The sequence below is a fragment of the Loxodonta africana genome, chromosome 18, assembly GCF_030014295.1.
Source record: "Loxodonta africana isolate mLoxAfr1 chromosome 18, mLoxAfr1.hap2, whole genome shotgun sequence".
Taxonomy (NCBI): domain Eukaryota; kingdom Metazoa; phylum Chordata; class Mammalia; order Proboscidea; family Elephantidae; genus Loxodonta; species Loxodonta africana.
In genome coordinates this window covers 59780474-59808402 of record NC_087359.1, presented here as the reverse complement: position 1 = coordinate 59808402, position 27929 = coordinate 59780474, and the positions used below count along the sequence as shown (strand labels likewise).

General features: G+C 50.7%; 1 protein-coding gene across 1 annotated transcript; it reads right to left on the bottom strand.

Moving 5' to 3' along the window:
* Positions 1-413: 413 nt before the first annotated feature.
* Positions 414-27159, bottom strand: LOC100655188 (solute carrier family 13 member 2-like). Its single transcript, XM_003416948.4, has 12 exons — positions 27058-27159; positions 9027-9155; positions 8125-8261; positions 7810-8015; positions 7097-7277; positions 6864-6986; positions 4817-5035; positions 4494-4582; positions 4077-4198; positions 2786-2947; positions 2046-2183; positions 414-1536 (listed from the first exon to the last, which is right to left on the bottom strand). Exons 1-12 carry the CDS (start codon positions 27157-27159, stop codon positions 1372-1374), a joined length of 1773 nt encoding a protein of 590 aa, XP_003416996.3. The 3' UTR covers positions 414-1371.
* Between the last annotated feature and the right edge of the window lie 770 nt (positions 27160-27929).

The window sequence follows — 27929 nt, the reverse complement described above, 5'->3', positions numbered from 1 at the left end:
ATGGTAAATATGTCTTTTCTCTCACTGCAGCAGGAGGGAGCCAGATGAGGTTCTTGGAAACTTCCATCTAGATAAACTCAAGACTTTCAAAAGGAAGCCACATGAGGTTACATGCTCCTGTCTACAGTGAGGGAGACTTCAGGTAGACTCAAGGATGCACTTCCAGCCAGGAAGAGATGTTGAGCTCCCAGAATGGATGATGGGTCTTGCACCTCCCCCCCACACCTCCCAGCAAGATAGATGAAAACTCTGGAGTCCGTGGGGGCAGGGATCAGTGGGGGAGGCAGAACCATCTAGAGTGTTGTCTGGCCCTGGGCTCTACAGGCCATGCCAGTTTTGAGCCCGTTCCAGTGAGTCTCACCTGCATTCTTCTTGCTGCAGGCTGCCATTTTGGGTGGGGGTCCATCCTTCTGGGCACCCAGCATGGGTCAGCCTGCCTCCCCTGGTCTGGTGGGACCAGTTTTTCCAGCCAGAGGAAGGGTCGGTGAGGAATTGGCAGGGGAAGAGAGTTTTATGTAAATGTCCAGGGAGAGCTCTGGCAACGGGGAGGCCGGTTTTCCCAAAGACACGCAGGGACTGGCAGCTCCCAACTAGCCTGGCTGGGTGATGTCAGTGCTGCTTTCCTGGGTGGCTGCGCCCACTCTGGTCAGCCTTGGCAGGGGCGCCCCACCATTACCTTCTCTCTTGGGTGGGAAGGGTGCCAAGGGGGCCGGATGGCATGCAGGGCAGAGGCCAGACCCCCTTCCACTGTGCCCTCAACCTGGGGCCTGATCACATGTGGACCAGCCTGGAGAAGGCTGTGAAAAACCATCCCAGACTCTACCAAAAAGACTTTAATGTGACTAATACCTGAACTTTCCCCCAAACCAGCAGAGGCTGGGGAGACCTCAGAACCCTGGGCCATCCCAGAGACTGTTCCCATGGCAACCACTGATAGGCGTCTTCCCCAGCCCACCTTAACCCTGAGTTTCAAAGGGGTCTGGTCATCAAGTAGGAAAGATAAAGATCATGGACGCCAGAGATAGGATGCCGTATTGCCTGTGAACTCACACACATGCATGAGCTGTGCACATATGCACTGTCAAACGCACACACCTCAAATCATGTGCACACACAATGCCCCTCTCAGACATGCTCACATCACACACTGCCCTCACATACATATATATACATATATACACACGCTTTTCTCAGACACACAGGATCGCACACATGTACCTTCCTTACAGACACACATCAGATGATGTATATACACAGGGGCCTTTCTTTCGGCCTTTGGTCTAGGACTTGGAGTTTGGGGTGTCCCCATCCAGCTCAGAGGAGGGGAGACAGGAATGGGTCTTTCTGTGTTTGGCCAGGCTGTGCCCTGGTCTAGGGCTGGGGCATCATGAAGTTGGGCTGGCAGTGGGCTGTGGTGTTGTCAATGTGGGCCCAGGAGGGGAAGGTGTGCAGGTCGAAGATGGCATAGCTCCAGCTGTTGATGGCCAGCGTGATGACCAGCACCCCGATGATGTTGAGCAAGAATCCTGCCCGAGCCTGGTGTGAGGAGAGTCAGTTTGACTTCGCAGGTGCTGAGCTGAGCCGGTGCTCACCCCTCAGGTGTTCTGGGGGGCTCTGGGACCCTCCCACTAGCAAAATTCTCCCTGGGAAGTCCCCCACTGGTATAACTTGTATCACTAGGCAATGCCCTGTCCCTTGCTTGACTCCCAGTGCTAACAGGAAAAAAGGAGGCTCTTGGTGAGCTTATAGGGCCCTGGGCCTTGTTCTCTCTGAACCCAACTCCCTGCTTGTGGGTACCTGATCCTTTAGAGTTGTTTCCATATTCCTTGCCTCCTTCCCTCTCTCTCAGTGGATGGGGCAGAAAAGAGCCCTAAAGATGTCCCAGCTGAGGGGTCACGTCCCTGCCTACCCCCACAGTCCCCCCGATCCAGGGCCCACTGCCAACTCTGAGAATCTCAGTGGTTTTAGGCTGCTTTGTGGTCCACCAAGCTGAAGAGACAGAGCAGGAAGGAGTGCTGAGGCCTCCTGCCCTCCCCACCACTCACCATATCAGACACTTTGAGGCCCCCGAAGGAGAAGACGATGGCATTGGGCGGGGTGGCCACAGGCAGCATGAAGGCCAGGGAGGAAGCCAGAGTACAGGGCAGCATGACATAGAGTGGGTGGAGGCAGATGGCCCGAGACTGCAGGGGAGAGGTGGGGCAGAGCTGATTCCACCCCAGTCCAGGGGGGAGGAGTGCCCCCAATTCCTCTGCTCCCCTCTTGGAGGGACCACCCTGTCCACGCACTCTGGTCATGACCCCACCACTTTTGCCAGAAGGCACTGTGTGACCTAGGAAGGGCCCCTTGACCTCTCTGGAGGGGATGAATGTGCAGCCCTGCCCTCTGGGGTGTGGTAAGGGGAGGGGACCATAAAACTGATCTCAAAGGGGCTCTAGGGATGTCATCAAAGGCAGCGGGGACGCACCTCGGGAGGAAGGGGCTAGGGACGCTCTGGTGAGCAATTTCACCTTGTGACCCCAAGAATGACCAGAACAAAGGCAAGGCTGGGAAGTGGGTGAGGCCACCAGCGAGCTCCATTAGGATACTCAAGGGGTGATGTCACCAGGGATAGGGCGAGTCAGGGGCCAGTATGCCTTGGGGCATGGGGGAGCTCAAAAGCCTGGGAAAGTACGGAGGTTCAGGGGTCCTCTCCCAGAGAGGGAGAAGGTACCCAGCAGGCAGAACTCTTGGGAGGGGTGGACTGGAGGGCTGCTTGGAGGTGGTGCCTACAGGGCCAGCTTACCATCGAGGCCAGGATGGGCAGAAAGATCGTGGTGGTGGCCACGTTGCTGGCGCACTCGGTGAAGGCAGCAACCAGGAGGCAGAGGATGAAGGCAATGGCAGGAGGTGGCACATTTTCCAGTGGGGTCAGTTGGTTCCCCAACCACGTCGACAGACCCGAGCGCTGTGTGCAGAGTAGGGTGGTGAGTGAGAAGCTGGGCTACCTAGGGTCTCAGAGCCTGTGCAGAGTCAAGGGCAGCTCTGGGGACAAGACAGGGCCCAGGTAGAACTGCAGGCCTCTTCTCCTGTTCTTGGAGAACACTTAGGTGTGGGGAGAAAGGTGAGAGGAGAAGCTCAGAGAGGCAGCCAAAGGGTCTTCTTGGGAAACCTGGGGCTTGGTGGGAGTAAAGACCTGTGATCCTGCTTACTCCTGCCCTCCTGCCCTCTCTTGGGAAGTCCCTGGACAACCTTAGCCCTCTCCCTGCCTCCTCCAACCCAGTGAGCTGGGGCAGAGGGGACCTTGCTCCTGGCAGGCAGGGAGAGTGGGGGAGGGCCCTGGTAGAGGCTGGAAAGAGTCTGACAGGAGGATGTGGGCATCCACAGGGTCAGAAGAACTTTGAGGTCTTCAAGGTGCCCCCTGTCCCCCAGGTCTGTAATGCTGTAATTCTCTTGTACAATGCCACATGACCAGCACAGGGCTTGGCACAGTTGGTACTCAGTGAATGTTTGACGGATGAACTAATCACAGAACCAGGAGCCCAACTCCCACTCCCAGCACATACTTAACTCAGGGAAGCCCCCTCCTGCCTATGCAGTGAATGAAATCATCTGGGACACTGAGGCCCAGGGGTACAACTTAGCTTCAGGGATTTCCCATTTGGAAGGAAGCTCTGGGAAAGATGCTTTGATCCCCGGAGCCTGGCACCCCCTGGTGGCTGCAGCAGGCAGACTGTATCCAACCAAGGCCAGCAACTTGGTAGCTAAAGCTATTGCAATCTCTGCCTGGCAGCAGGGTAGGAGGGGGCGGCCTGGGGAGGGGATGGATAGAGGTGAGAACAGTCTTCACCCTCTAGAGAAGCTTGCCTTCCCTTTGCCTTGACCTCAATGGAGAGAGGTTTCTATGACTTGGGCCTCTGCCCCCTCCCTCAGACTGGCTCTAATCTAAGTCCCTCCAGCTGCCAGGAATTTTTTGCCCACAAGGGCAGCTCCTAAAAGGTGACCAGGTCTCCCCGCTTGGGATAGAAGTAGAGCCCCTCTGTCTCTTCCACACAGTCTCCTTTGAATAGGCTGGGGAGGGGCTGGAGTTTTCTCACCTCACTGCCCTTGGCCAGAGCAAAGCCACCACCCAGCAAGAGCACGACATTCCAGGGCATCTTCTCATTCACTGTCTTCCAGTTGAGGAGGGCAGGAGGGGCCTTCAGCTTCCCTGGATTTTCTGCTCCCCAAACAGAGGAGGAGGGGTCACCAAGAGAGAATGGGCCTTCCCTCCCCTCAACTTGGGATGTCCCTCTGTGGGTCCCTATCAGAGCCTAATGCATTCAGGAGGGGAATCCTCACTTCTGCAATATCCTGACTTTGCCACTGAGTCCCTGTGACCTTGGCAAGTCACCCCAACCTCTCTGGGCTCTGTCTACTCCTGCCAAGTGCAGTCAAAGATACACAACATGCCTGAAGGCTGGGGTTGCCCAGAGGAACTGAAGGCCTTTTCCTGCCCCAGACCAGGTGCTTACCTGGGTCCTGGGTCAGCCCTGGGATCTTGGAGGGCACGATGAACATAACTATGCTGATGAAGATGGCCACTGTCCCATCAGACAACATGCTGTGGGTGGGTAGTAGGGAGGGCAGGCTTAGTGGCTCAGGGTAACTCAGGGCCACAGGATGGAGGGGGTGGCAGAGGGAAGCCCCTCCTACAGACATGGCAACCCCTCCTGGGAAGTTCCCACCTCCCAGGTGTTATGTTCCATTCTGTACTGGGGGCCTGCCCCTCTCCTCCTTCCCCAAATGTATGAAGTACACAGGTGTCATCCCCCCTCCTCTGCCTAGCAACTCTCACCTTTCCCCCTCGGCATTGGGAAAAGCCAGGTTGCCCCAGCCAAGGAAAAAGCCCGGCTCCCGGGTGAACCAGAGTAGCACCAGGGTGACAAAGAAGATGGCGACAGCTTTTTCTGCAAAGGTCATGGGGCCCAGCAGCCTGTGCTCTGTCTGGATGACACGAAAGACTGTCTGCTCTTGCTCCCGCGCCTCTTCGCCAATGCCAAAGTTCTTCTGGAAGCTGCAGGCAGAGGGGCAGGGACAGCTCTTGAGGGCCCTGCACCAGGCAGGAGAGCAAAGGGCTTTTAGTGCCCATTATGTGAAGACTGAGGCTTATGGAGGGCACCTCAGGTCACTATACTAAGGCCCTGGATCCACCCAAGGTCCTGGAAGAATAGAACGCTTTCAGAGGGCCATGGTTGTCATTTAATAGGGCAGGGCTGCAGCAGGGGAGGCTGGTTTCCACCAGCTTGACCCTGCTCCATGTGTCCTATGGACCCCCTTTCCCTCCAAGCATTCTCTTCTGCTGAGCCCTCTCTTGCTCAAGATGAGGAGGGCCTAGTAGCCCAGACCATATGCCTCCTCTTGGGCCTGAGTCACAGTTCTTCTCCCTCAACCACCTTTCAGGAAATCTTTCCCTCTTCCACCTGCTTCTGGGTATCCCCTGCCCAGCATGAGCCCCACCCACGTTGTCCTCAGAAGCATAGGGGACTGTGGCCCACTTCTTTGTGTCTCTTACTTAACTTGTGTTGACATTTAACTTTTCACATGGGTAAATCTCAACTCCCTTGCTGGACTGTGAGTTCCTCAGGGGCAAAGACCATGCTTCACACGTATTTGAGTCTTCTATGGTGCCTCACGCTGTGCTGGTCTCTTTGACTACCACCTTGCCTTGTAACAGCCCCCAGTCTCAATTCAGTCTCCTCACATCTGCTGAAGTAATTTTTCCAAAGTACACTCATCATGCTTAAAAACTTTGAATGGCTCCCTGTTGCTTGTGCAGGAAGGGCAAATAACACAGTACTCATAGCACTGTTTCCCTATCCTCTTCTTAAGGCAGACATCAATCAATCATAGCACTTGATGCAACTGAGACCAGGGGGTCTTGCAATGATTTTCAACTCAGAGCTCCAAATAGCTACTAGTTACCCAGGTTTGGAAGTAGGAATAAAACCTGTTTGCTACTGGTGGCCTCAAGGACAAGGTCTAAACTATGAAGCCCATAATTTCCTCCATATTCTGCCCTTGCCTATTTTTCCAGCTATGTCTCCTGATATGCTATTTTGCACTTTATATTTTAGCTGCACAGATCTATAGTTCCCCCAAAGACATCATGTTCTTTCTTGCCTCTGTTTCTTTGTACAAGCTGTTCCTGCTGCCTGGAATGCCTTTACCCCATTCTCCACCTGGCTGACTTCTAGTCCTACAAGATTCAGCTCCAGCATCATCTCCTCCAGAGGCTTTCTGGGATCACATTACCCTGGGCTGAGTTAGGACCTCCCTCCTCTGTGCTCTTGTAGTACCTGGGCTTCCCTCTGCCATGCCCCCAGCGTATATCATCACCCTTCAGATGGCGACTTCCAAAGACAGGGACTGTGCCTCCTGCCTCTTACCATTCTCAGTGTCCAGGATAGGGCCAGGCATACAGTAGGTACTCAATAAATGTGTTTGCAACTGAACACACTCAGTGTGTGCTCATTAAACATTATTAAAGGATTGTGGAGCACTGTGGGAAGGGGTCCGGTCCGGGCATCAGGAGACATGGTTTTCGATTCCAGCACTGACAAGTCTAGCTGTGTAAAAACCCACAGGGCAAATCTCTTTCTCACCCCTGAAGCCTCAGTTTGCTCATGTGCTTAATGGTATACTATTCTCCACTGGGTAATGCCTTGGGTTGCTGGCAACCAAAAGGGGGATACAAGTGTACAGAGGGGCCTTGGGGGGTGGGGAGAAGTCTTCCCACTGGGGTCATGATATAATTTCCCATAATGGAGCAGCATCTGGACCCTGGAAGGTCCCAGAGGGTAAGGGCAGGGACTGAGGCATCTCCTACCCATTCCACCACTTACTTGAACCCCAGGAAGGCGATCTGCAGCCATAGCCAGGCCATCAGCAGCAGGATGACCATGGTGGGGAATGCAAAGCCGAACCAGGAAGCAAAGTTCACCACATTGGCATTTTGGGAGAAGAGCCTGAAGTGGGATGTGGGCTGCTGTGTGGCATTGCCTGGCAACCACCCAGCCCCATCAGCGTCTCAGTGAGCATACAGACGCCTCCCAGAGCCCCCTTCCCCAACACTCACGAGTTGATCTGGCCTTGCAGCACCAGGTTGGGTGTGGTGCCAGTCAGTGTTGCTATGCCCCCGATGCTGGCCGAATAGCACACGCACAGACTCATGCCCTTAGCGAAGCGAAGCTGTTCCTGGCTCTGACGTGCCCGTGGTCCAGAAGGAGCAGGCAGGGTGGGGAGGACCTGCCCGTTATCTGGGAGCAAGGGAGAGCTTAGGCAGGAGGCAGGCACATAGCCTCCTTGGACATCTTGTCAGAGAGTGGCCCAAGGTCTGGGCTGGGAGGAGGACAGAAGCTGCCCCCAGGTCTCATGGGTCCAGCAGCATCCTGGGTCTCAGGGTGGGATGACCCTTAGGTCCCATCTGGCCCAACCTTCCCCTTGAGAAGCTTAGAGAGATGAAGAGGATGATTCGTGGTGTACAGGAAGAATGGAGACTAGACTCCTGGCAGCCCACCCAGACTCCAGCTGTCTTCTTGCTAGGGAGGCCAACTATCCTGTTTGCCCTGGACCAAGGGGATTCCCGGGATGCAGGACTTTTTTAACCAAGAAAGTCCTGGGCAAACCGGTATGATTTGGTCATCCTACTTCTTGCCTCCCTGTTCCTTTTCCCCTAAGCCTCCCAGCTGACCACCACTGGGAATGGACATCCCCTCAGGTTCTCCCCAAGGGCCAAGGGGCTGGGGTGAGGGAGGGTGGGGGGACAGGCTTTGGCCACATCTTTCTCACCAAGCTTGGTCATCTCCTTGTGGGGAATTGGTTCCTGGAGCTCGAAGGTAGGGTTGTTGCTGCCCTCCTCGACGTCCTTGCCGGCGGGATGGCTGTGTAGCTGCTCCAGGACGGCATGTGCGATGGGCACCATCATGGCTGTGGTGGCTGTGTTGCTGATCCACATGGACAGGAAGGCTGTGACCGCCATGAAGCCCAGGATCAGCCTAGGGATGGCCAGACAGACACACTGGTGTTCCCATGTCCCTTGAGGGACTGGATATCCAGGATGTCACCCTGCCCCAGGAACTCCTGCCCTGGAGCGTGGGGACTCACAGGGCGGGCCGCACCCCAATGATGAGGAGCACACGGAGGGCGACGCGTTTGTGCAGATTCCAGTGCTCCACAGCGATGGCCACCAGCAGCCCCCCGATGAACAGGATGTTGCTGTCCCTCAGGTACTCGATGCAGACCTGGTGGGCAAACACATGTGGACAGGGACAAGCTGAGAGGCAGGAAGGCCCTGAGATCTCCTACTGTGCACCTGGGCAGATATAAATGCGTAAATAGACTTTAGTCACCTGGTCTTTGGATTATCCGACCTTCAGTATTAGCCAGCTTCCTCTGCTCCCACCAAACTCCCTCTTTCTCCCCTCAGGAATGTTTGGGAGAAAATGCAGGCTGATCCCACTTATGTTTCAAGTCATGGACTAGGAGATAGATGATTTCATTCTGTTTCTATGAACAAGGGCCACGGTTCTCAAGGTGTGGTTCCCTGGCGGCAACCTCAGCATCACCCAGTACTTAGGAAAACACTCAGGCCCTACCCTACACCTACTGAATTGGAAGCTCTGGGGTGGGACTCAGAAATCTGTGTTTTAATGACCCCTGCAGGTGATTCTGATCATGCTCCTGTTTAGGAGACATTTAACTAGAGGAATACAAGCCCTTTAGCTGACTTTCAAGGCCTTTTCCTGGGTCACCAGGCCCTTCCATTTCCCTGGCCTAAGCCTAATCACTCCCACCTTGAATTAACTTTCAACACCAGCCGTACACTCTTCCTCATGTCTTCTAGTTGACTTCTTCCTCAGTGCCCTCTGATCTTCCAAGCACAAGCAGGGACCGCTCTTCCATGTGCCCTCCTATGATGAGGCTTCCCTGGTCACCAGGATCCTAGGGAAGACCCTCCCCTCCCCCTGCCCCATGAGCCCTTTCTCCTGAGGATGGGGGAGTCTCACCTCAGAGGCATCCAGGATGCCCATCATGGGGAACAGGATGATGGGGAAGAGGGCAGTGACCGCCAGGGGCAGAGCTTCAGTGCACCAGAGGAGGGCCATGAGGATGATGGCATAGCCGCAGTAGGCTTCCTGTGGGTGGGAGGGGAGCAGCAGAGCTGTTGGGGGAGACAGGCCTGCTACCCAGTGTCACTGTCACCTCCTACCCCCCAGAGAAAACAGGCTGTTCGTAACAGTGTGGGGAGAGCCCGTGAAAGCAATAGTCACTGAATCCCAAGTCCAAGGTCCCATTTCAAAATGGAAATAAAAACAAAGCAAGTTCTGTTAAGGGTGATGGAAAAATTTGGGAGTGGCGATGGTTGGACAACGTGATGAACGTAACTAATGTCACTGAACTGTACATGTAAAGATTGGTGAAATGATAAATGTTTTCTTATCTATATATTTACTAAAATAAAAAGAAAACAAAGCAAGGCTGTCACCACCTTGTCTTTGGCTTTGAGGTGCCTAGGCATTATAATCCAGCCACACTGGAGGGGGCTGGAGGGTCTGGAGTTGGATATCAGGTACCACTTGGCCTCAGATGAGATAAGGGCTGCTAGAGCAAGGACAGAAGCCTGGGCATTGTGGACCCCTTCCTGGCACCCTGGCCCTCTGTGGCCCTTGTTGCAGCTGTAATAATATCTTTATTTCTAAGACTATTTAATTACTGTACATTCACTCTACTAGGAAGTGAGCTCCGTGACTCAGTTTTGTGGCCTCTGGGTCCTTGAAGCTCAGACCCCGGAAGGCTTCAGAGCAGATATCTTCTGCACGCAGATGGAGAGTTGTGGGGCAGGTGCAGTGGACGGTCTTATTCCTAACCATCCTGGCATGGATGCTGCACTGCACAACTCCAGGGGGTGCCATTCACATTTACAGCACTAGTGAAATGTTCTCCTGTGCAGGGACGAGTCGTGGTTTTGTGAGTCTTTGGGTGCCAGAGACTCCCCTTTCCTGTATGAGATGCCATGTCCAGAGAGTCCTGATTCAGGCCTAGGAAGGGACCTCTGGCAGGAATGGAGGCCTAGACAGTCAGCCCCAGACGCCAGAGGCCCACCCTTCCCAACAGAGCCTCTCCACAGGGCTAGAAAAGAAGAGCCGGGGAATCATTAGCCAGAAGGAGGCCTCCAGGAAAGGTGGCACTGCATTCAAGGCTCCCCAGGGCCCCAGCACCTGCCCACTCTTTGTTTGCCAAGGGAAGGGGCTGTGTGCTGGGTTAGTTGGACAAAGGGACTGGTGGGCGGGCGGGGGGAGCGGACAGAGGGGGTCCCTCCTTCCTTTCGCCACCCAGACTGCCCTGTCCCTCAATGTCTCCCCATCTGGTACCAGCTGGGCTCACTCCACTCCCCCATCCCAGCCTGCCCCCTCAGTACCCTGATGCTTGGGAAGGGCCCCTGGGGCAGGGCTAGGGGTGATCCATGGGAAGAGGAAGCTGCTGCTTACTGAGCAACTCACAAGAGCTTGGTGTTTTCCTGTATGGAACTGTTGGAACAGGCATTAAGGTGGGTGTGGTGGTCCCCTTATAGATAAGCTCAGAAAAAGTAAGTGGCCCCCGAGACTATGGCCCCTGGACACCCTGTTAATTCAGAACTGAAGCCACTCCCGAACTCCACCTTTCGCCAGGCCTATAAAACAAACAATAACACATGTGAGGAACATGGTTTTTAATTCAATCAAGTATACGAGACCAAACGGGCAATACCCGCCCAAAGGGAAAGATGAGAAGGCAGGAAGGGACAGGAAACCTGAACCAATGGACATGGGGAACTCGTGGTGTAAAGGGAAAGCGGGAGAGTGCTGTCACATTGCAGGGATTGTCACAAAACAATTTGTGTACAAATTTTTAAATGAGAAACTAATTTGTGCTATAAACGCTTACCTAAAGCACTATTAAAAAAAGAATAAATGGCTTGCTCAAGGTCACAGAACTGGGGAGTGGCAGGGCCAGGATGTGAACCAAGGCAAGGTGACTGTTTTGCACCACTGCGAGGGCAACCCCAGAGCATTTGCTGTGCTGTCTATGAGCACTGCGCCCCTGGAGCGTTGTGGTATGCAGCCTGCACTGTGGCACACAGCCTGCTGTAAAGCCAAGTCTGCTGATGCCAGGCTCACTTTCCTTCCTCTCAGCCTCCACCGCTTGTCCCCACCCTGGACTTGAACTCACTGGTCCCAGTGGTGGGGCCACCATGACCCTGGACCAGAGACCCATCCCCCTTCTTTTCCTCACAGGAGGCTGTTTCTGCTGATGCTGGCGTTTATCCTCACCGGCTTCCTCACCTGCAATGACGGGTCACCAGTTACTAATCCTCCCCACCCCTCCTCTCGGGCTGAGGGCAGCCAGCCCCCCTGGACCCTGGCATCCTCCACCCCACCCACTCAGAACTCTTTGGCCTGAGTCAGGGAGGAGGGTGGGATGGTTGTCACTCTGCTGATTCAAGAAGAAACCTCTGCTAATAATCACAGCAGGGTGCCCTGGCTGGCTCCTCCTGCAGACATTGTGCTGAGTGTTTTTTTTTTGTTTGTTTCTTTTCTTTTCTTTCTTTCTTTATTATGCTTTAGGTGAAAGTTTACAGCTCAATTTCTCATATAAAAATCTGTACACATATTGTTATGTGACACTAGTTGCAATCCCTATAATGTGACAGCACACTCCTCCTTTCTACCCTGGATTTCCCCTGTCCACCCAGCCAGCTCCTGTTCCTTCCTGCCTTCTCATCTCGCCTCCGGACAGGAGCTGCCCATTTGGTCTCCTTTATCTGCTTGAACTGAGAAGCACACAGGTATTATTTTATGTTTTATAGTCCAGTCTAGTCTTTGTCTGAAGAGTGGGCTTCGGGAATGGTTTTAGTTCTGGGCTAACAGAGCATCTGAGGGCAGTGGCTTCCAGGGTTTCTCCAGTCTCTGTCAGACCATTAAAAAAAAAAAGTCTGGTCTTTTGATGAGAATTTGACTTCTGCTCCACACTTTTCTTCTACTCTGTCAGAGACTCTCTGTTGTGTCCCTTGTGTTTTTCATTTTTAAATCACAGTTGTTCTGTGAGGTAATGACTGTTGTCCCCATTTCACAGATGAAGAAACAAAGGCACAAATAAATTAGGTAAATATCTCAAAGTCACACAAATACTAAGTGGAGAAGTCACACTATCCGGTTCCTGAGGCTCAGCTTTTTACCTTTTTACCTTTGCTCTGAGCCCAACCCCTTTTGCTAACTAACCCCTTCTCTGCCCTACCGACCTCACATTTGAGGGATAATCTCCAGTCTTGGGAGTTCCTGGGTGATGCAAACAGCTAAGTGCTCAGCTGCTAACCACGAGGTTGCTGTTCTAGTCCACCCTGACGTGCCTTGGAAGAAAGGCCTGGCTGGCAAGCTACTTCTGAAAAATCAGCCATTGAAAATCCTATGGAGCACAGTTCTGCTCTAGCACATGTGGGGTCACCATGAGTCAAAATCGACCTGACAGCAACTGTTTTTTTTTTTTTTTTTTTTAATCAGATTACACAGATCAGGTGTTGCAGGTATCTCAAAATATTGTTTACATCCATCAACATTTTGAAATTATGGTTATTATGCCATTGCTTAATTTTACTAATAACAAAGCACATATATTTTGAATTGCATTTTTTTCATGTTTTGATAACTGTATTTTAAAATAAATGATTTCCTTTGTAATCCTATGCCTGTTGTTTTGTGCATTTAAAAGCAGTATTCTGAGAGGGGCCCACAAGGCTGCCAAAGGCAATCCCAAAAATGGATTAGAACTCCTGCTTTAAGGCAAAGGGAAGGAAAATATCTAGTGGCAACTACTGTGGCTTCCCTGAAGCACCTTGGGGATCTTCTAGACCTCCAGGCTCACACTCACTGTGGAATTAGTGTCTGGGTGGGAGCGGGAGTCTCTCCAAGCCCCAACAACACCGATGTGAGCCAGGTGGAGAATTGACAGTGGCCAGGCGTCAGCTGAGTGGGCACTGTGCACACATTGTCACGCTCATGTCATCCTCATCCACCACCCATCTGTCAGGTTGTTGTACTGTGGTGACTTTCATGTGGCTGTGATGCTGGAAGCTATGTTGCTGGCATTTCACATACGAGCAGGTGGGCGGGTTTCAGTGTCACTTCCAGACTAAGACAGACCAGAAAGAAAAGCCCAGGGATCTACTGCAGAAAATTGGCCAAAGAAAATCCTGTGTATCACAGCAGAATATTGTTCAGTATAGCGCTGGAAGATGGGCCCCCAGGTTGGAAGGCAGTCAAAATATAGAGTGGCCAAAACAATGGACTCGAGCATACCAGCGATTGTGAAGGCGCAAGGCTGGGCAAAGTTTCCTTCTGTTGTCCACGTAGTGACCATAAGTCAGAGCCACCTCGATGGCAATTCGCAACAACTCATCCTCACGACCTCGTCTCCATGTCCCTAGCCCCTGGCACAGAGGTGTTGCCAGGGTTGGCCCTGTGAATAAGGCTCTGGCGGCCCCCCTCTCCCAGGACCGTGCCTGGTCCTTTGCTGGTGGGGGGGGGCTGGGGTCTGTAAGCCCTCCTTTCCCACATGTGTCACTGCCACCCTCTCACACTGCAGCTCCAAGACACCTCCCTCAGGAAGCCACCCTGTTCAGATCTCCATTCTCCTCCAACCTGTGCAGTTCCTGCTACTGGAAGCTCCTTGTGGGCAGGCACTGGCCCCTTCGTCTGTTCATTAGCGTCATTTAACACATGCCCTCTCTGTGCCAGGTCTCCTGTCCTGCTCGTTCCACCCACAAATGCTCCCATCCACTGCTCTCCAGCACTCTAGGCCACTAGCCTGGCCCAGCATCGCTCATGGGGCTCCTGCAAGGGCCTCCTTATTCATCTCCCTGTTTCCTCTCTTGCCCCTAAAAGCCTTTCTCCTTGATGTAGTCAGAGTGATCTCAAATCTGTTTTATATAACCCCCCACCTCAGCCCAACACACACAACTCACCTCAAAGCAGCTCAAACCCCTTCTGTGGCTTCCTTCTGGTCTTAGGAAAGGTGGACTGGCCTGGGGCTCATGTCTTATAACACTCCCGCCTTGCTATCTTTGCTCCAGCCACACTGACCTTCCATTTCCTCAAATACTCCATCCTCCTTCTAGCCACAGGGCCTTGGCACATCATTTCCTCTGCCCGAACTCCTGTTCCCTCCCTGCTTTGCCTACCTGTTGCCTTTGAGTTCATTCCGACTCATAGTGACCCTGTTGGGCAGAGTGGAGCTGCCCCACAGGGTTTCCAAAGAAGTAATCTTTACGGAAGCCAGCGGCCACATCTCTCTCCCAAGGAGTGGCTGGTGGGCTTGGGCTGCCGATCTTTTGTTTAGCAGCTAGTGCTTTAACCACTGTGCCACCAGAGCTCCTTTCGCTTTGCCTAGTTGATGGCTGTCATGGATTGAACTGTGTCCCCCCATAATATGTGTCAACTTGGTTAGGCCATAATTCCCAGGATTGTGTGGTTGTCCTCCATTTTGTGATTGCAGTTTTGTGTTAAAGAGGGTTAGGGTGGGATTGTAACGCCTTTACTAAGGTCACATCCCTGAGCCAATGCAAAGGGAGTTTCCCTGGGGTGTGGCCTGCACCACCTTTTATCTTACAAGAGATAAAAGGAAAGGGAAGTAAGCAGAGAGTTGGGGACCTCGTACCACCAATAAAGTAGCACCAGGAGTAGAGCGCATCCTTTGGGCCTGGGGTCCCTGTGCCTGAGAAGCTTCTTGACCAGGGGAAGATTGATGACAAGGACCTTCCTCCAGAGCCAACAGAGAGAGAAAACCTTTCCCTGGAGCTGACACCCTAAATTTGAACTTCTAGCCTACTAGGCTATGAGAAAATAAATTTCTCTTTGTTAAAGCCATCCACGTGTGGTATTTCTGTTATAGCAGCACTAGATGACTAAGACATTGACTATTCATTCTTGAGAGCTCAGCTCAAAGACTCTTCAAGGAAGCCTCCCATTTTTCACACTCTAAGCCCCTGCACCTCTTGTATACAACACTCATCACTATCTGTAATAAACATTTAGTTTTATGAATTTCTTGATGAATATAAATATTTTTCTTTGGACTGTGCTCCCCTGGGAGCAGGGATCAAGTCTGTGTCTGCTTACCTGGGGCGGGGAGGGGGGGGCTGGCACCTACACAGAATTGACGCTGAATGAATGAGTGAATAAATGTTAGACACTAGGGATACAGATGTTAGTCAGGCCTAGCCTGGTGTGGGCTAATCCCTAGGGCTGTGGCTTGGCAGACTGGTAGCAGAGGGGTCAGAAAACCTGCACTCAGGCCCAAGCCTTATTTTGGTGTGTCCTTGGGCCAGTTACTTAACCTCTCTCAACTTCATTTTGTTGCAGGCAACATTGACCATTTTTAGCTGTAGACACACTGATCTCCTTTATGGAGTTTCTTTATCTAGAAATGAGAATAACAGAAAGGACCACCTTGTCAGGTTATTACAAGCAGCTAACAGATGTGAATATGGAGATATGAATTGTAAAAGACTTTGTGGAGATGGCAGGGTTAGTGTAGTGAGAGGAATGTGCTCCTGGGCTGCTAGGGTACCACGGTGGATGCATCCAGAACAGACTCTGGACTCTGGGCATGTGGCAAGGTGTGGGCAAGGTATGGGACCTGCGGGTATCATGGCCTTTACCCAGTACAGGCACAGTACAGCCTGCAGCTGTGGGACAGCAACAAATATGCCCAGTTTTAAAGGTGTCTCAGCTTATTCCTCCTGGTGATTGAAGGTTAACCCAGGGGGGCAATGAGCTGGCACACAGCGGGCCACTCCCCATTGGCCCTCTGCCTCTAGCAGGTGTGGATGCTGCTGGCAGTGAGAGTTCAAGGGACTGGGGAGTGAGGCCAGGGTACAAGATGGCAGCCTGCCAAGCACCATGACAAAGAAGTAGCCAGAAGAGGTCTGGTCTGAGGATGGCTTCTAGAAAGGGTATACTTGAGTGGGTATTGAGGGATAAGTAGGGCAGTACGGGCTGGGATGAGGGAGTAAGTGCAGATGGAACAGAATGAGGCATAAAACATAAAAGATCAAGATGTGTTCTTGGAGGGGTTTGTGCTTGCAAAGAGCCTTGTCTACCCTCAGAAGGATCTAGAACATTATCTGGAAGACAAGGGTGGATGCAGGGAGGCCCTTGAAGGGTTTTAGGTGGAGAGAATGACCTGGTCAGAGTGTGTTTTTATTAAAAGATCATTCTGATGCTACTATATGTTAAAAAAAAAAAGTGTACAAATGTTTGTATATGTTCAGATGAACTTCTGGATCCGGAGTTCTTACTTTTTTCCTTTTTTGTACCAGGACCTTCTTGGCTGCCTGGTGAAAACTTCCAACCCCTTCTCAGATTGATGTTTTTAAATGCATTACATACAATACATAGGGCTACAAAGGAAATCAAATATATTGAAATATAGTTATTGAAATGTGAAAAAATGTGTAAGATATGTGTGCCTCTTTGTTAGCTAATAACACCTTCAGCTTTCTAATGACAACTGTAACTTCAAAGTCGTTATGAATGTAAACAATATTCCAAGATACCTGCAACAACTCTAATGCGTTGTGAAAACATCTGTGGTTTCTACCGGTGACTGTCACAGGTACTTGCCAATACAATTGTGCTTTGTTGTCTACCCTCAAAACAGAATGAAATGCTAAATTTTCTTTAGATATTGTTGTTGTTATTGTTAGCTGTCATTGAGTAGGTCCCCGACTCATGACCACTCCACGCACAAGAAAACTAAATGTTGCCCAGTCCTGCACCAACCCCAAGATCGGTTACACACTCGACCTTTGTGATCCATAGGGTTTTCACTGGCTGATTTTTAGAAGTAGATCACTGGGCTTTTCTTCTTAGTCCATTTTAGTCTGGAAGCTCTGCTGAAACCTGTTCAGCATCGTAACACCATGCAAGCCTCCACTGACAGACACACGGGGGCTGTTCATGAAGTGCGTCAGCTGGGCCTCCAACCTGGATCGCCCACATGGAAGGCCAGTATTCCTCCACTGAACCACCACTGCCCTCTCTTTAGAGAGTAGTGACAATAAAATGTAGTTTTTTCCATCCAAATTTACAGACTTCCTGAATTCTCCATTGGCCCCCAAGAGTTAGGAGTCTCTGCTCTGGAAGGACATGCACGATGCTGGCCACTGGGGCTGCCCTGGGAAACGGGGTTACAGAATGGAAGGGTAGAGTGGGAGGGAGCCCACCATTTCACACTTTTGAACCATATGTATGTGTTATCTAGTTAAATAAATAAATCACCTAAAACCAAAAACAAGAAGCTTACACCAACTGTGGTGTGGCAAGCAGATGGGAAGACATAGGATGGGAGGCTGGAGATCACAGGAGGCCACACTGGGTGTCCACCAGGGTGATGATAATTGCAGCTCAGGGCAGGTCATGGCAGCAGAGATGGAGAGAAGAGGGCGCACTCCAGAGACATGGGAGGTGGGACAGATAGGCCTTGGGTGATGGGTTGCGTCTAGGGTGGAGGAGGAAAGGGAGGAACCAAGGGTAACACCCAGGTTCCTGTCCTGGATGCAAAAAGCATGGCAGTCAGACCCTGAGCTAGGACCACAAGGAGAGGAGCCAGGCTGAAGGGGCTAGGGGGAAGGAGGTACCGAGTGGGCTGGAGGCAATGATAGGCCAAATGCCTAATACAACAATGAGAGACTGGACATTCAAATGGACAGTGGCCAGACCACATCTAAAAACAAGACTCTAACTCACAAAAAAAAAGGAAAAAAAAAAAAAAGGCCAGACTTACTGGTCTGACAGAGACTGGCAAAACTCCAAGAGTATGGCCCATGGATACCCTTTTAGCTCAGTAATGAAGTCACTCCTGAGGTTCACCCTTCAGCCAAAGATTAGACAGGCCTATAAAACAAACTGAGACTAAAGGGGCACACCTGCCCAGGGGCAAGGACTAGAAGACAGGAGGGACAGGAAAGCTGGCAATAGGGAACTCAAGGTCAAGAAGGGGAGAGTGATAACATGCCATAGGGTAGGTAACCAATGTCACAAAACAGTATGTGTGCTAACTGTTAAATGAGAAAATAGTTTGTTCTGTAAACCTTCATCTAAAGTACAAAAAAAAAAAAAGAAATGTAAAAAAGTTAAAACTGACCCACAGCCTCTGTAGCAATTGGTTCCAAATAGTCAGAATTTGGTTAATAACTGCAAGCTTTTCTAGTTTTTGGCTCCCGGCTGCTAACTGAAAGGCTGGGGGTCTGAGTCTACCCAGAGACACCTCAGGAGAAAGGTCTGGCAATCTACTTCCAAAAGATCAGCCACTGAAAACACTATGGAGTACAGTTTTACTCTGGCTCACAAGGGGTTGCTACGAGTCAGAATGGACTTGATGGCAACGGAGTATCAGCCAGAGAAAGGCAAATATGCTCCCAAACCACTTACATAGGATGCCCCACTTCTAGTTAATTCTCCTCCAGCTTCCCCTTGCTAATAGCCTTCGATCAGGACACACCTGAAGTCTTCCTTTTTTTTTTTTTTTTTCTCACTATAAAGCTTTTCCACTCAAAGGCCTGCCTTTGAACCTCTGCCAAATGCTAGAGATGGTGACTGGCTCCCTTCCAATAGCAAGCCCTAAATAAATAGCCTTTGCTTGTTCTTGTTTGGGTGCTTTTCCTTTATTTTCAAAACTTTATGTAAATAACTAAGGAGTCCTGGTGTCAAAATGGCTCGGTGCCTGGCTGCTAACCAAAAGGTTGGCGGTGGGAACCCACACAGTGGCTGTTGGGGAAGAGATCTGGAGCTCTCCTGTAAAGATCACAGTCTTTTGCAGCAGATTTGCCCTTTGCAATACTTGGTTTGATTTCTTGACTACTGCTTCCATGCGAACTGATTGTGGATCCAAGGAAAACGAAACCTTTGACAGCTTCAATCTCTTCTCCTTTTATCATGATATTGCTTATTGGTTCAGTTGTGAGGATTTTTGTTTTCTTTATATTGAAGCATAATCCGCACTGAAGGCTGTAATCTTTGATCTTCATCAGTAAGTGCTTCAAGTCCTCTTCACTTTCAGCAGGCATACATATGGAAACCCTAGTGGCGTAGTGGTTAAGGGTTCAGCTGCTAACGAACAGGCCAGCAGTTCATATCCACCAGGTGCTCCTTGGAAACCCTATGGGACGGTTCTACTCTGTCCTATAGGGTTATTAGGAGTCAGGACAAACTCGACAGTAATGGGTTTGGTTTGTTTTGTTTTTCATATGGATGCAAAAGCAGGACAATGAATGAAAAAGACTGAAGAAGAATTGATGCCTTTGATTATGGTGTTGGCGAAGAATATTGAATATACCACGGACTGCCAGAAGACTGAACAAATCTGTCTTGGAAGAAGTGCAGCCAGAATGCTTCTTAGAAGCAAGGATGGCGAGATTTTGTCTCATGTACTTTGGACCTGTCATCAGGAGGGAAGAGTCCCTGGAGAAAGACATCATGCTTGGTAAAGTAGAGGGTCAGCGAAAAACAGGAAGACCCTCAACTGGATGGATTGACATAGTGGCTGCAACAATGGGCTCAAACATAGCAAAGATTGTAAAGATGGCACAAGACCAAGCAGTGTTTCGTTCTGTTGTACACAGGGTCGCTATGTGTTAAAACCAACTCGACTTCACCTAACAGCAACAGATTTGGTAATCTGGGGGCAAGATCCAAACTGCAGAAATTTCTCCCTGCTCCAGGGATCCTGGGTTTTGAAACTGGTTCCTTCTAATCCTACTCCTAGGCATCTCAGAGGCCAAGAAACCTCTGTACACACAGCCCCAGGGGCTGCTCAGGTTACATTTAGGGATCACGCCTCTACGCTCTGGTGGAGGTGGCCAGACCCATTTCTTGTTTCATAGGTGGGGCTATCTGGCCTTGGAGAGGACAGCTGTCTGTTTGAACAGGGCTGTTTGAACAGAGCCTTGGAGACAAACCAGCATCTACGTAATGCCTGAGGCCACTTTGTTTTTTCCAGGGGCCCAGGAATTTAGACACGGCGCAGAGGGCGAAGGCAACCAGTGTTTACAGTGCCCCTGCGTGCCAGTCAGGGTCCTTAAGTGGCACAAGTAGTTAAATGCTATTAATCAAAAGGTTGGTGGTTTGAGTCCACCTGGTAGTGACTGGGAAGAAAGGCCTGGAGAACTACTTCTGAAACATCAGCCACTGGAAACCCTGCGGAGCACAATTCTACTCTGACGCAAGTGAGGCCATCATGAGTCAGTTCGCCTGATAGCCGAAAAACCAAACCTGCGGCTGTTGAGTCGATTCAGACTCATAGCGACCCTATAGAACCTAGTAGACCTGCCCTTTAGGGTTTCCAAAGAGCGCCTGGTGGATTCGAACTGCCGACCTTTTGGTTCGTTAGCGGCTGTAGCTCTTAACCACTGTGCCACCAAGGTTTTGACATTATGGCAACTGGTATTTACTGGTGTGTGCCAGGAACTCACAGAGTGGGTTCTATCATCTCATCTCCACAACAGCCCTTAGGGACGAGAGGGCTTGGAGAGGCTCATTAAGGTCACATGATTTGTACGTGCTCCAGAATGGATTTGAACCAGATCCCTCCGGCTCCAAAATTCATGTTTTGTTCACTGAACTCTGCCTTCTGGACCAGGAGTCAGGAAGTCTCAAAAGATAGTGGCAGGCCCCAGAACTGAAGTCCAAATTCCTTGTATAGCCTCAAACTCACAGTGAGTCACCTGAATCCTTGTCTGCCCCAGGGCTCAGGAAGAGCTTGCACTGAGGGCCTTTTAGTGAATCAAATTTACAGCAGGCACACACTGTCCTCGTGTTCTGGGAGTGCAGGTGACTTAGATTAAGAAATTCCACCTTCTATTCTTACTGTGGAAACCCTGGTGGCATAGTGGTTAAGTGCTACGGCTGCTAACCAAAAGGTCAGCAGTTCAAATCCGTCAGGCGCTTCTAGGAAACTCTATGGGGCAGTTCTATAGGGTGGCTATGAGTCGGAATCGACTTGACGGCACTGGGTTTGGTTTTTGGTTTTTTGATTCTTACGGTAAATATAGTATAGATTTCAGCCAAGCCCTGTCCCAGCAAACATTGCGCCACCAGGAGAATGTTTTTACAGTTGGTGCATTGGGGCCCAGGAGGTATTTTTTGACTTTAACGTACTAGCTGTTTGACCTTGGACAAGTCATTTAACATCTTTGAAACTCCATCGTCTCATCTATCAAATGGGAATAATATCTACCCACCAAAGTTGTTGTAAGGAGCCTGGTGGCATGGTGGTTATGTGCTTGGCTGCTAACCGAAAGATTGGCGGTTGGAACACACCAGCCTCCCAGGGGGGAAGATGTGGCGGCCTGCTTCAGGAAAGATTTACAGCCCTGGAAACCCTATGGGGCAGTTCTACTCTGTCCTATAGGGTCGCTATGAGTTGGAATTGACTCAAAAGCAGTGGGTTTGGTTTTAAAATTGTTGTGGGGCCCAGGTGAGCTTTAAGACATGAATAGGGTCAGGTCACTCTCCTGCTTAAACCATCCAGTGCCCCTCATGGCCCTCAGAGTAATATCCCCAGTCCTTTCCATGGCCTTGCAAGCCTGACTTTGTCTGACCTCTTCCCTCCTCTCTAAACTTGACTGAAGCTCTCTTCTCCTCTTGGTGCCACACTGGCCTTGTTTATTCTACCACCTTGCCAAGCTCACCCCAGCCCTTGGGCCTTTGCACTTGCTGTGTTTTCCGCCTGGATGACCCTTCGCCTACAGTTATGGCTGGTTGGTCTTTCTTGCCATTCAGGTCCTAGGATAAATATCATTTCCCCAGGCACGTGCTTTTGTCCGTCTCTCCTCCCACCCCCATACAAGCTCCATGAGAACAGGGCTGGTGTTTGTTCTCCCTGAATCCCCTTCTCCCACCTACACAGTACCTGTCATAAAATTAAAGACAACAATAAACCAGTAGCCGTTGAGATGACTCTGACTCATGGCAACCCCATGTGTGCCAGAGTAGAACTGCTCTCCATAGTGTTTTTAGTGGCTGGTTTTTTGGAAACAGATCACCAGGCCTTTCTTCCGAGGCACTTCCGGTGGATTCAAACCACCAACCATAGTTAGCAGCTGAGTGCTTAATTGTTTGTGCCATCCAGCCACTCCTGTCACACAATAAAAAACCCATTGCCATGGAGTTGATTCTGACTCATGGAGACTCCCTATGCTTCAGAGTAGAACTGCTCCATAGGGTTTTTGGAATTGATTCCATGGCAACTGATAACAACAGTTTTTACAGAAGCGATTGGCAGGCTTTTCTTCCACGGCACCACTAGGTGGGTTGGAATCACCAACCTTTTGGTTAGTAACCCAGTGCAAACTGTGTGTGCCACCCAGGGATTGGTGTCATAGAGTAGGTGCTCAGTACTAAGGAACGAAGGAGTGGATATAAGGTTTCTGGCTATGGGTGACACTTCTTCCCTGTCTGGCTACAGAGTGGGGGACACACACAGTGAGGCGGTCTCAGGCCCCACCGTTCGCCATGACCACTAGCATTTCAAGGCTTCTCTTGCCATTAAGTGAACAAATGTACTATTTCCAGCCCCTAAACCTCTTCTCCCTTGATTCCCTTCACCTGACCTGCCCTCTGCTGATGCCTATGACTATTGAAATCTCACCCAGCCTTCAAGGCCCAACTCAAATGCCACCTGCTCCGTTCTTGCCCTTGACTCAGTTGAAAGAAGTTGCTCCCTTCTGTGAGCTCCTGCAGTCTTGGGCTAGACTGCTGCTGTAGCATAAATGCCTGTCTCCTCCTCTAGACTGTAAGAAACTTAAGGACAGAATGTCTGTATTCCTTTTCTGTAACTCCTGATGGGACAGAGCAAGGGCCCAACAGACGTCCCCACCTGAAGGATCTGCTGAAGGATTGGCTGATGGCTAGATGGATGTGAGGGTGGGTGGCTCAAAAGATGGGTTACAGTGGGGTACCTGCCTCCCTGGACTGCTTCAAGCAGAGACCCCAAGCCCTGGGTTTAGACTTTGCCTTGTTTTAGCTGGGACCTTAGGAATATTACCACTCTGGGGCTCAGTTTACATGTCTGTGAAAGGGAGGTTATTGTGCTATAGGGTCGCTATGAGTCAGAATCGACTTGATGGCAACGGGTTTGTGTGTGTGTGTGTAATAAATGAGCTAACACTTTGTAGTGTTTTACATGTCAGCTAGCACATCAATGGAAATCCTGGTGGCATAGTGGTTAAGTGGTACGGCTGCTAACCAAAAGGTTGGCAGTTCAAATCTACGAGGTGCTCCTTGGAAACTCTATGGGGTGGTTCTACTCTGTCCTATAGGGTCCTTATGAGTCGGAATCAACTCAGCGGCAATGGGTTTGGTTTTGGGGTTTTAGCACATCAATAAATGGCAACTATAATTACTATGAACACAGGTCTGAGCCTAGCCTGAAGCTCCCTCCCACCCTGACCCTCGGGGGCCAGAGAAATGAAGCTAAGCTTGGAATTCACGGCAGAGAGCAGATATTCAGCAGGAATTCAGGACAAGACCCTCTTTGCTGTCATTCATTCATTCAATGAGTATTTTTTGAGCACCTACTGTGTTCCAGGCACTGAGGATTCAGTTTGGAAAAAGACAAAGTCCCTGCTTTCATGGATTGACTCTATAGAAGTGGGTTTGGTTTTTGGTTTAATATATTCTAGTGTGGGAAGTCAGAGAATACATAGAAAATAATTTAACACATACTTTCAGATATTGAAAGCCCTATAAATAATAAGTAACAGAGGTATGTGATAAAGAGTGACTGCAAATGGTTAGAGAAGGCTTTTCTAAGAAGGTGGATTTAAGCTGAGCTCTAAAGAATGACAAGGAAGTATTTGGGAACAGAGCATTCCAGGCAGGGGATGAGTAATTAGAGGAGAAAAAAAGATAGCTGATGGGGCTGGAGAAGAGAGAACAAAAGGTAGGATACAGGGGATGGAAGGTCCCTGAGTGGAGCAAACAGTTTGCACTTGACTACTAACCTAAATGTTGGTGGCTGGAACCTACCCAGTGGTACAACATAAGAAAGGCCTAGAGATCTGTTTCCTTAAAGATTGTTGTTGTTAGTTACGATTGAGTCGATTCCTACTCATGGAGGCCCCATGTGTGTAGAGTAGAACTGCTCCATAGGGTTTTTAAGGCTGTGACCTTCCGGAAGCAGATCGCCAGGCCTTATTTCTGAAATGCCTCTGGGTGGGCTCAAACTGCCAATCAAGAAAACCCTACAGAGCAGTTCTACTCTACAACACATGGGGTTGCCATGAGTCTGACTTGATGGCAACGGCTTTGGTGTTAGTTTTTATAAGAGATGGAGCCTGAAAAGTTGGCAGGGGTGAGCCTCAGGGACTCATGGCCACTCCAAGAGGTTAGGATTTTATTCTAAGTTTGATGGGAAAACGATGTAAGGTTTAAAGCAGGGGAGTGACATGATCTTATTTATGTTTTGAAAAGATCATCCAGGCAGCTGGGTGGAGAATGGGGAGAGATGGAGAATGGAAGCTGAGAAATCATGGCGGCTTGGATCAGGGTGGAAGCAGTGGAGGTGGAGGGAAGTGACTCTACCCAGAGTATCTTGTGGATGGACAGTGAATAGGACCTGGTGATGCATGTGGAAATGGATGAAAGAGAGGTCTAAGGAACGACTCCGAGTTTGGGGCTGGTGAATCGTCAGCAGAGAGATGCTTTTTAAAGCCATGGTGAAAGCGAGAGAGAAGTGCTTGAGCGGTGCAAACGGCTGAGTGTTCAACTACTAGCTGCAGGGTTGGCCTGGTGCTCTGCTCCCGGAAGATCACAGCCTTGAAAAAACCCTATGGAGCAGCTCTACTCTGCACACATGGGATGGCCATAAGTTGGAATCAACTCGATGGCACCCAACAACAACAACATGGGGAGAGTGAAGACAAGGAAGAGAAGCAGGTTGTGCCCTTGAAAACCCCAGCATTCAGAAGGAGCCAGGCAAGGTGGCTGAGGTGGAAAAAAAAGAGGAGAAGTTGTCCCCAAAGCCAGAGAAGACTGTATTGCCAAGAGGGGGTGACTGGCTGTGACCAGTGCTGCTGGAGGTTGAAGAAGGTGAGGACGGACCATGGGGTTTGGGAGCATGAAAGGTGATGGTCACAAGAATCATCTTGGTGAACTAGGGGAATGGAGAAGAAGTGGGTGTGCCATGTAGACAATGGGTTTGAGGTCTCCTGTTGTGAGAGCAAGCAGAGAACAGAGGCACTACCTGGAGGGCAGTGTGGGACCAAGGGAAGCTTTTATGTTTTGGTCTGTTTTTTTTTAAGATAGGAGATATCTCAGCATGTCTGTGTGCTGATGGGAGATACCAGAGAGAGAGGGGAAAATGGATGAAGCAGCAGAGAGAGGATAATTATAGGAGCAAAGTCCTTGAGTGGGGCTGGTATCCAGGGCCCCAGTGAAGGGGTTGGCCTACCATAGATAGGATCGAGGACAGTTCTTAAGTCAGGACAGGGGAGGCAGTGTCTGTGGCCCAAGGCAGGCAGCAAGGCCGGAGGCCAGGCTTCTTGTCCTGCCTGTGCCTCAGCTTTGCTGTGTGACTTTCGGCACGTAATCGAATCTTCCTGGGCTGTGCTCTCCTAAAGGGTAATCACACACAGCTTCTGTCTGGCTTCCCTCCTGGGGTAAACACTCTCGCCCCGGCCTGTCTGAAAATCCATGGGATGGGTCACCAGCAGAGTGAAACCCCTGGCTTTGGCCTGAGATGAGGGTCATCTAGGGGCCAGCAGGACTTGTCACTCATGAGGTGACAGGGGCCAAGGGGCTGTGCCATCACCACTCCAGCCCTCACCCCTTGGGGACATCGTGAGCAAAAAAGGCTTTCCCATCTGTGACAAAAGGAAGAAAATAGCTCCATGGGCTGTCCAAGGGGTGTGGGTAGTGTCATGACTGTTCCAGTCTTCAGGAAGCAGCTGGGTGGAGAGAGGACAGCACAGGCTTTGGAGCCAGACCACAGGCCCAGCCATGCCATGTCCCAGCTGGGTGACTTGCCGGGGGCACATTTGCTGTGGAGCTTGAGCTTCAAGGCCCTTCGCCTAGTAGAACCCTTCCTAAAGCCCAGTGTTAATCTTAGATCCATAGTTTTGTGTTCTTTTTCTTACAGAAGGGTCCCTACATTGTATCATATTGTAGCTCCACAAAACCAGGATCTGCCCCTGGACCTTGGTTAAGTGACTTGACCTTACTTTCCTTGTCTGTAAAATGGAATCATCAGAACCTGCCTCCCAAGGTAGGGAAAGATTACTGGGTGCACAGGGCAGGGCACACGGTGGTGGCTCAAATTAATGGAAGCCATAGCTATGACTCCTGTTGCTGGGGGATGGGAGGCAGGGATGCCCGGCTGTGCCCAGCTCCCCCGCATCCAGGGCACGGTCTCTTCCAGTTCCCATTCCTCCTCCTCAGTTGACTTAGCCCTTAAGATCAGAGGTGAGCTCCTTCCTCTTCTATTTACATTCTTAAAGATACATACTGTCTGAGGCCAGCTCCCTCCTACTCCCCTTCGTCCCTCTCTAAACTGTCTCTCCTGCAGACTCACAGGCAGCACCTCCCATCCCTCAATGAGCCTGGATGCACATCAGTCCCCCACATCCCCCACTGATCCCAGAACCACAGCCAGTCCCTCCCACCCCCCACTGAGCCCAGCCCAGTTCTGGGCACATTGTGGGCAGCTCAACCCTCATGTACCCCCTCCTGCATCTCCTTGGCGGCACTGGCTTCCTGCTTCCCAAGACAGTAGATTTCAAGTACATCCATGCAACTCATATTGGCACCCACTGGGTGTCAAGCAAATGCCCTCTTTGACCTTTTTCTTAACCCTTAGCCTTCAGGAGGACCAGGTGGGTACAGTCTCACTTCCAGGGTAGGGGAGATGAGGAGGTTATGCCGGGTCCTAAGGATGCCCAGCCTGGCCCAGATGGTCCCCTTCCCTGCCCTCCTGGAGTTCATTTGTGCCAGAACCCCAAGTCCTTACCTTGGTGGGGATGAGGATGGGCAGAGGCAGCAGGAAAATGGGCAGGAAGAGCACAGTCAGGTAGGAGCGATAGGCCCACAAGCCCTGCCACCAGGTGGCCATGGTGTGGACCAGCTAGGTCTGACTGCAGCACCTCTGGGAGCTGGGAAGCAGCCAGGGAGTGGATGCAGCCCGTAGGTGGCTGGAGCAGGCAGGAGGCTTATATAGAGCCAGCTGAGTGTTAACCATTGACCCACCCTGGCAATTAGAGTGTTTTTGGAGCCTGGGAGGTAAAGAGTAAGGAGGAGGGACCTCCAGGAGGTGTAAAGACCAGGAAAGCTTTGCAAAGAAAAGGAAGGAAAAAGAATAAGGAATAAAAGCTTAAGGTACTTTCAAGAAGTTAAGCCCAGAGTTAACTCCTTCTGTTCTTGGAGGCTGCTAGTGGCTGGAGGAGCTGGAGAAGCTGGAGAAGAAAGGGGACCCAGGAAGCCCCATAGCCAGCCTCCATAGGCAAGACCCCAAGCCCCTCTCCCCAGACCAGCCTCTCCTCTCTCCTTTTATTTCCCAAAGCCAGGTTCCAAGCTGAGCAGATGATACAGTTTGGGGTGGCCCCTCCTACAGAAACACCCTCCATTTCTCCTAGGAGTTTCCAGTCTAAGGCTGAAGGCAGACTAGTCCTGGAGCAAACCCTTCCCCCTCCTCCCAGTGTCAAGGAAACTGTCAAACTCACTAGTCCTGACTGTCTCTTACTCACTGTGTGATATTGTATCTGGGACTTCACCTTTCAGAATAGCTACTTCCTCGTTCTGCAGTAATACCTTCCTATTGCGAGTAGGGACAGATTATCCAACAGGCAAAGTAACCATGGGCTTACTTATTAACCTTTAGTGAAC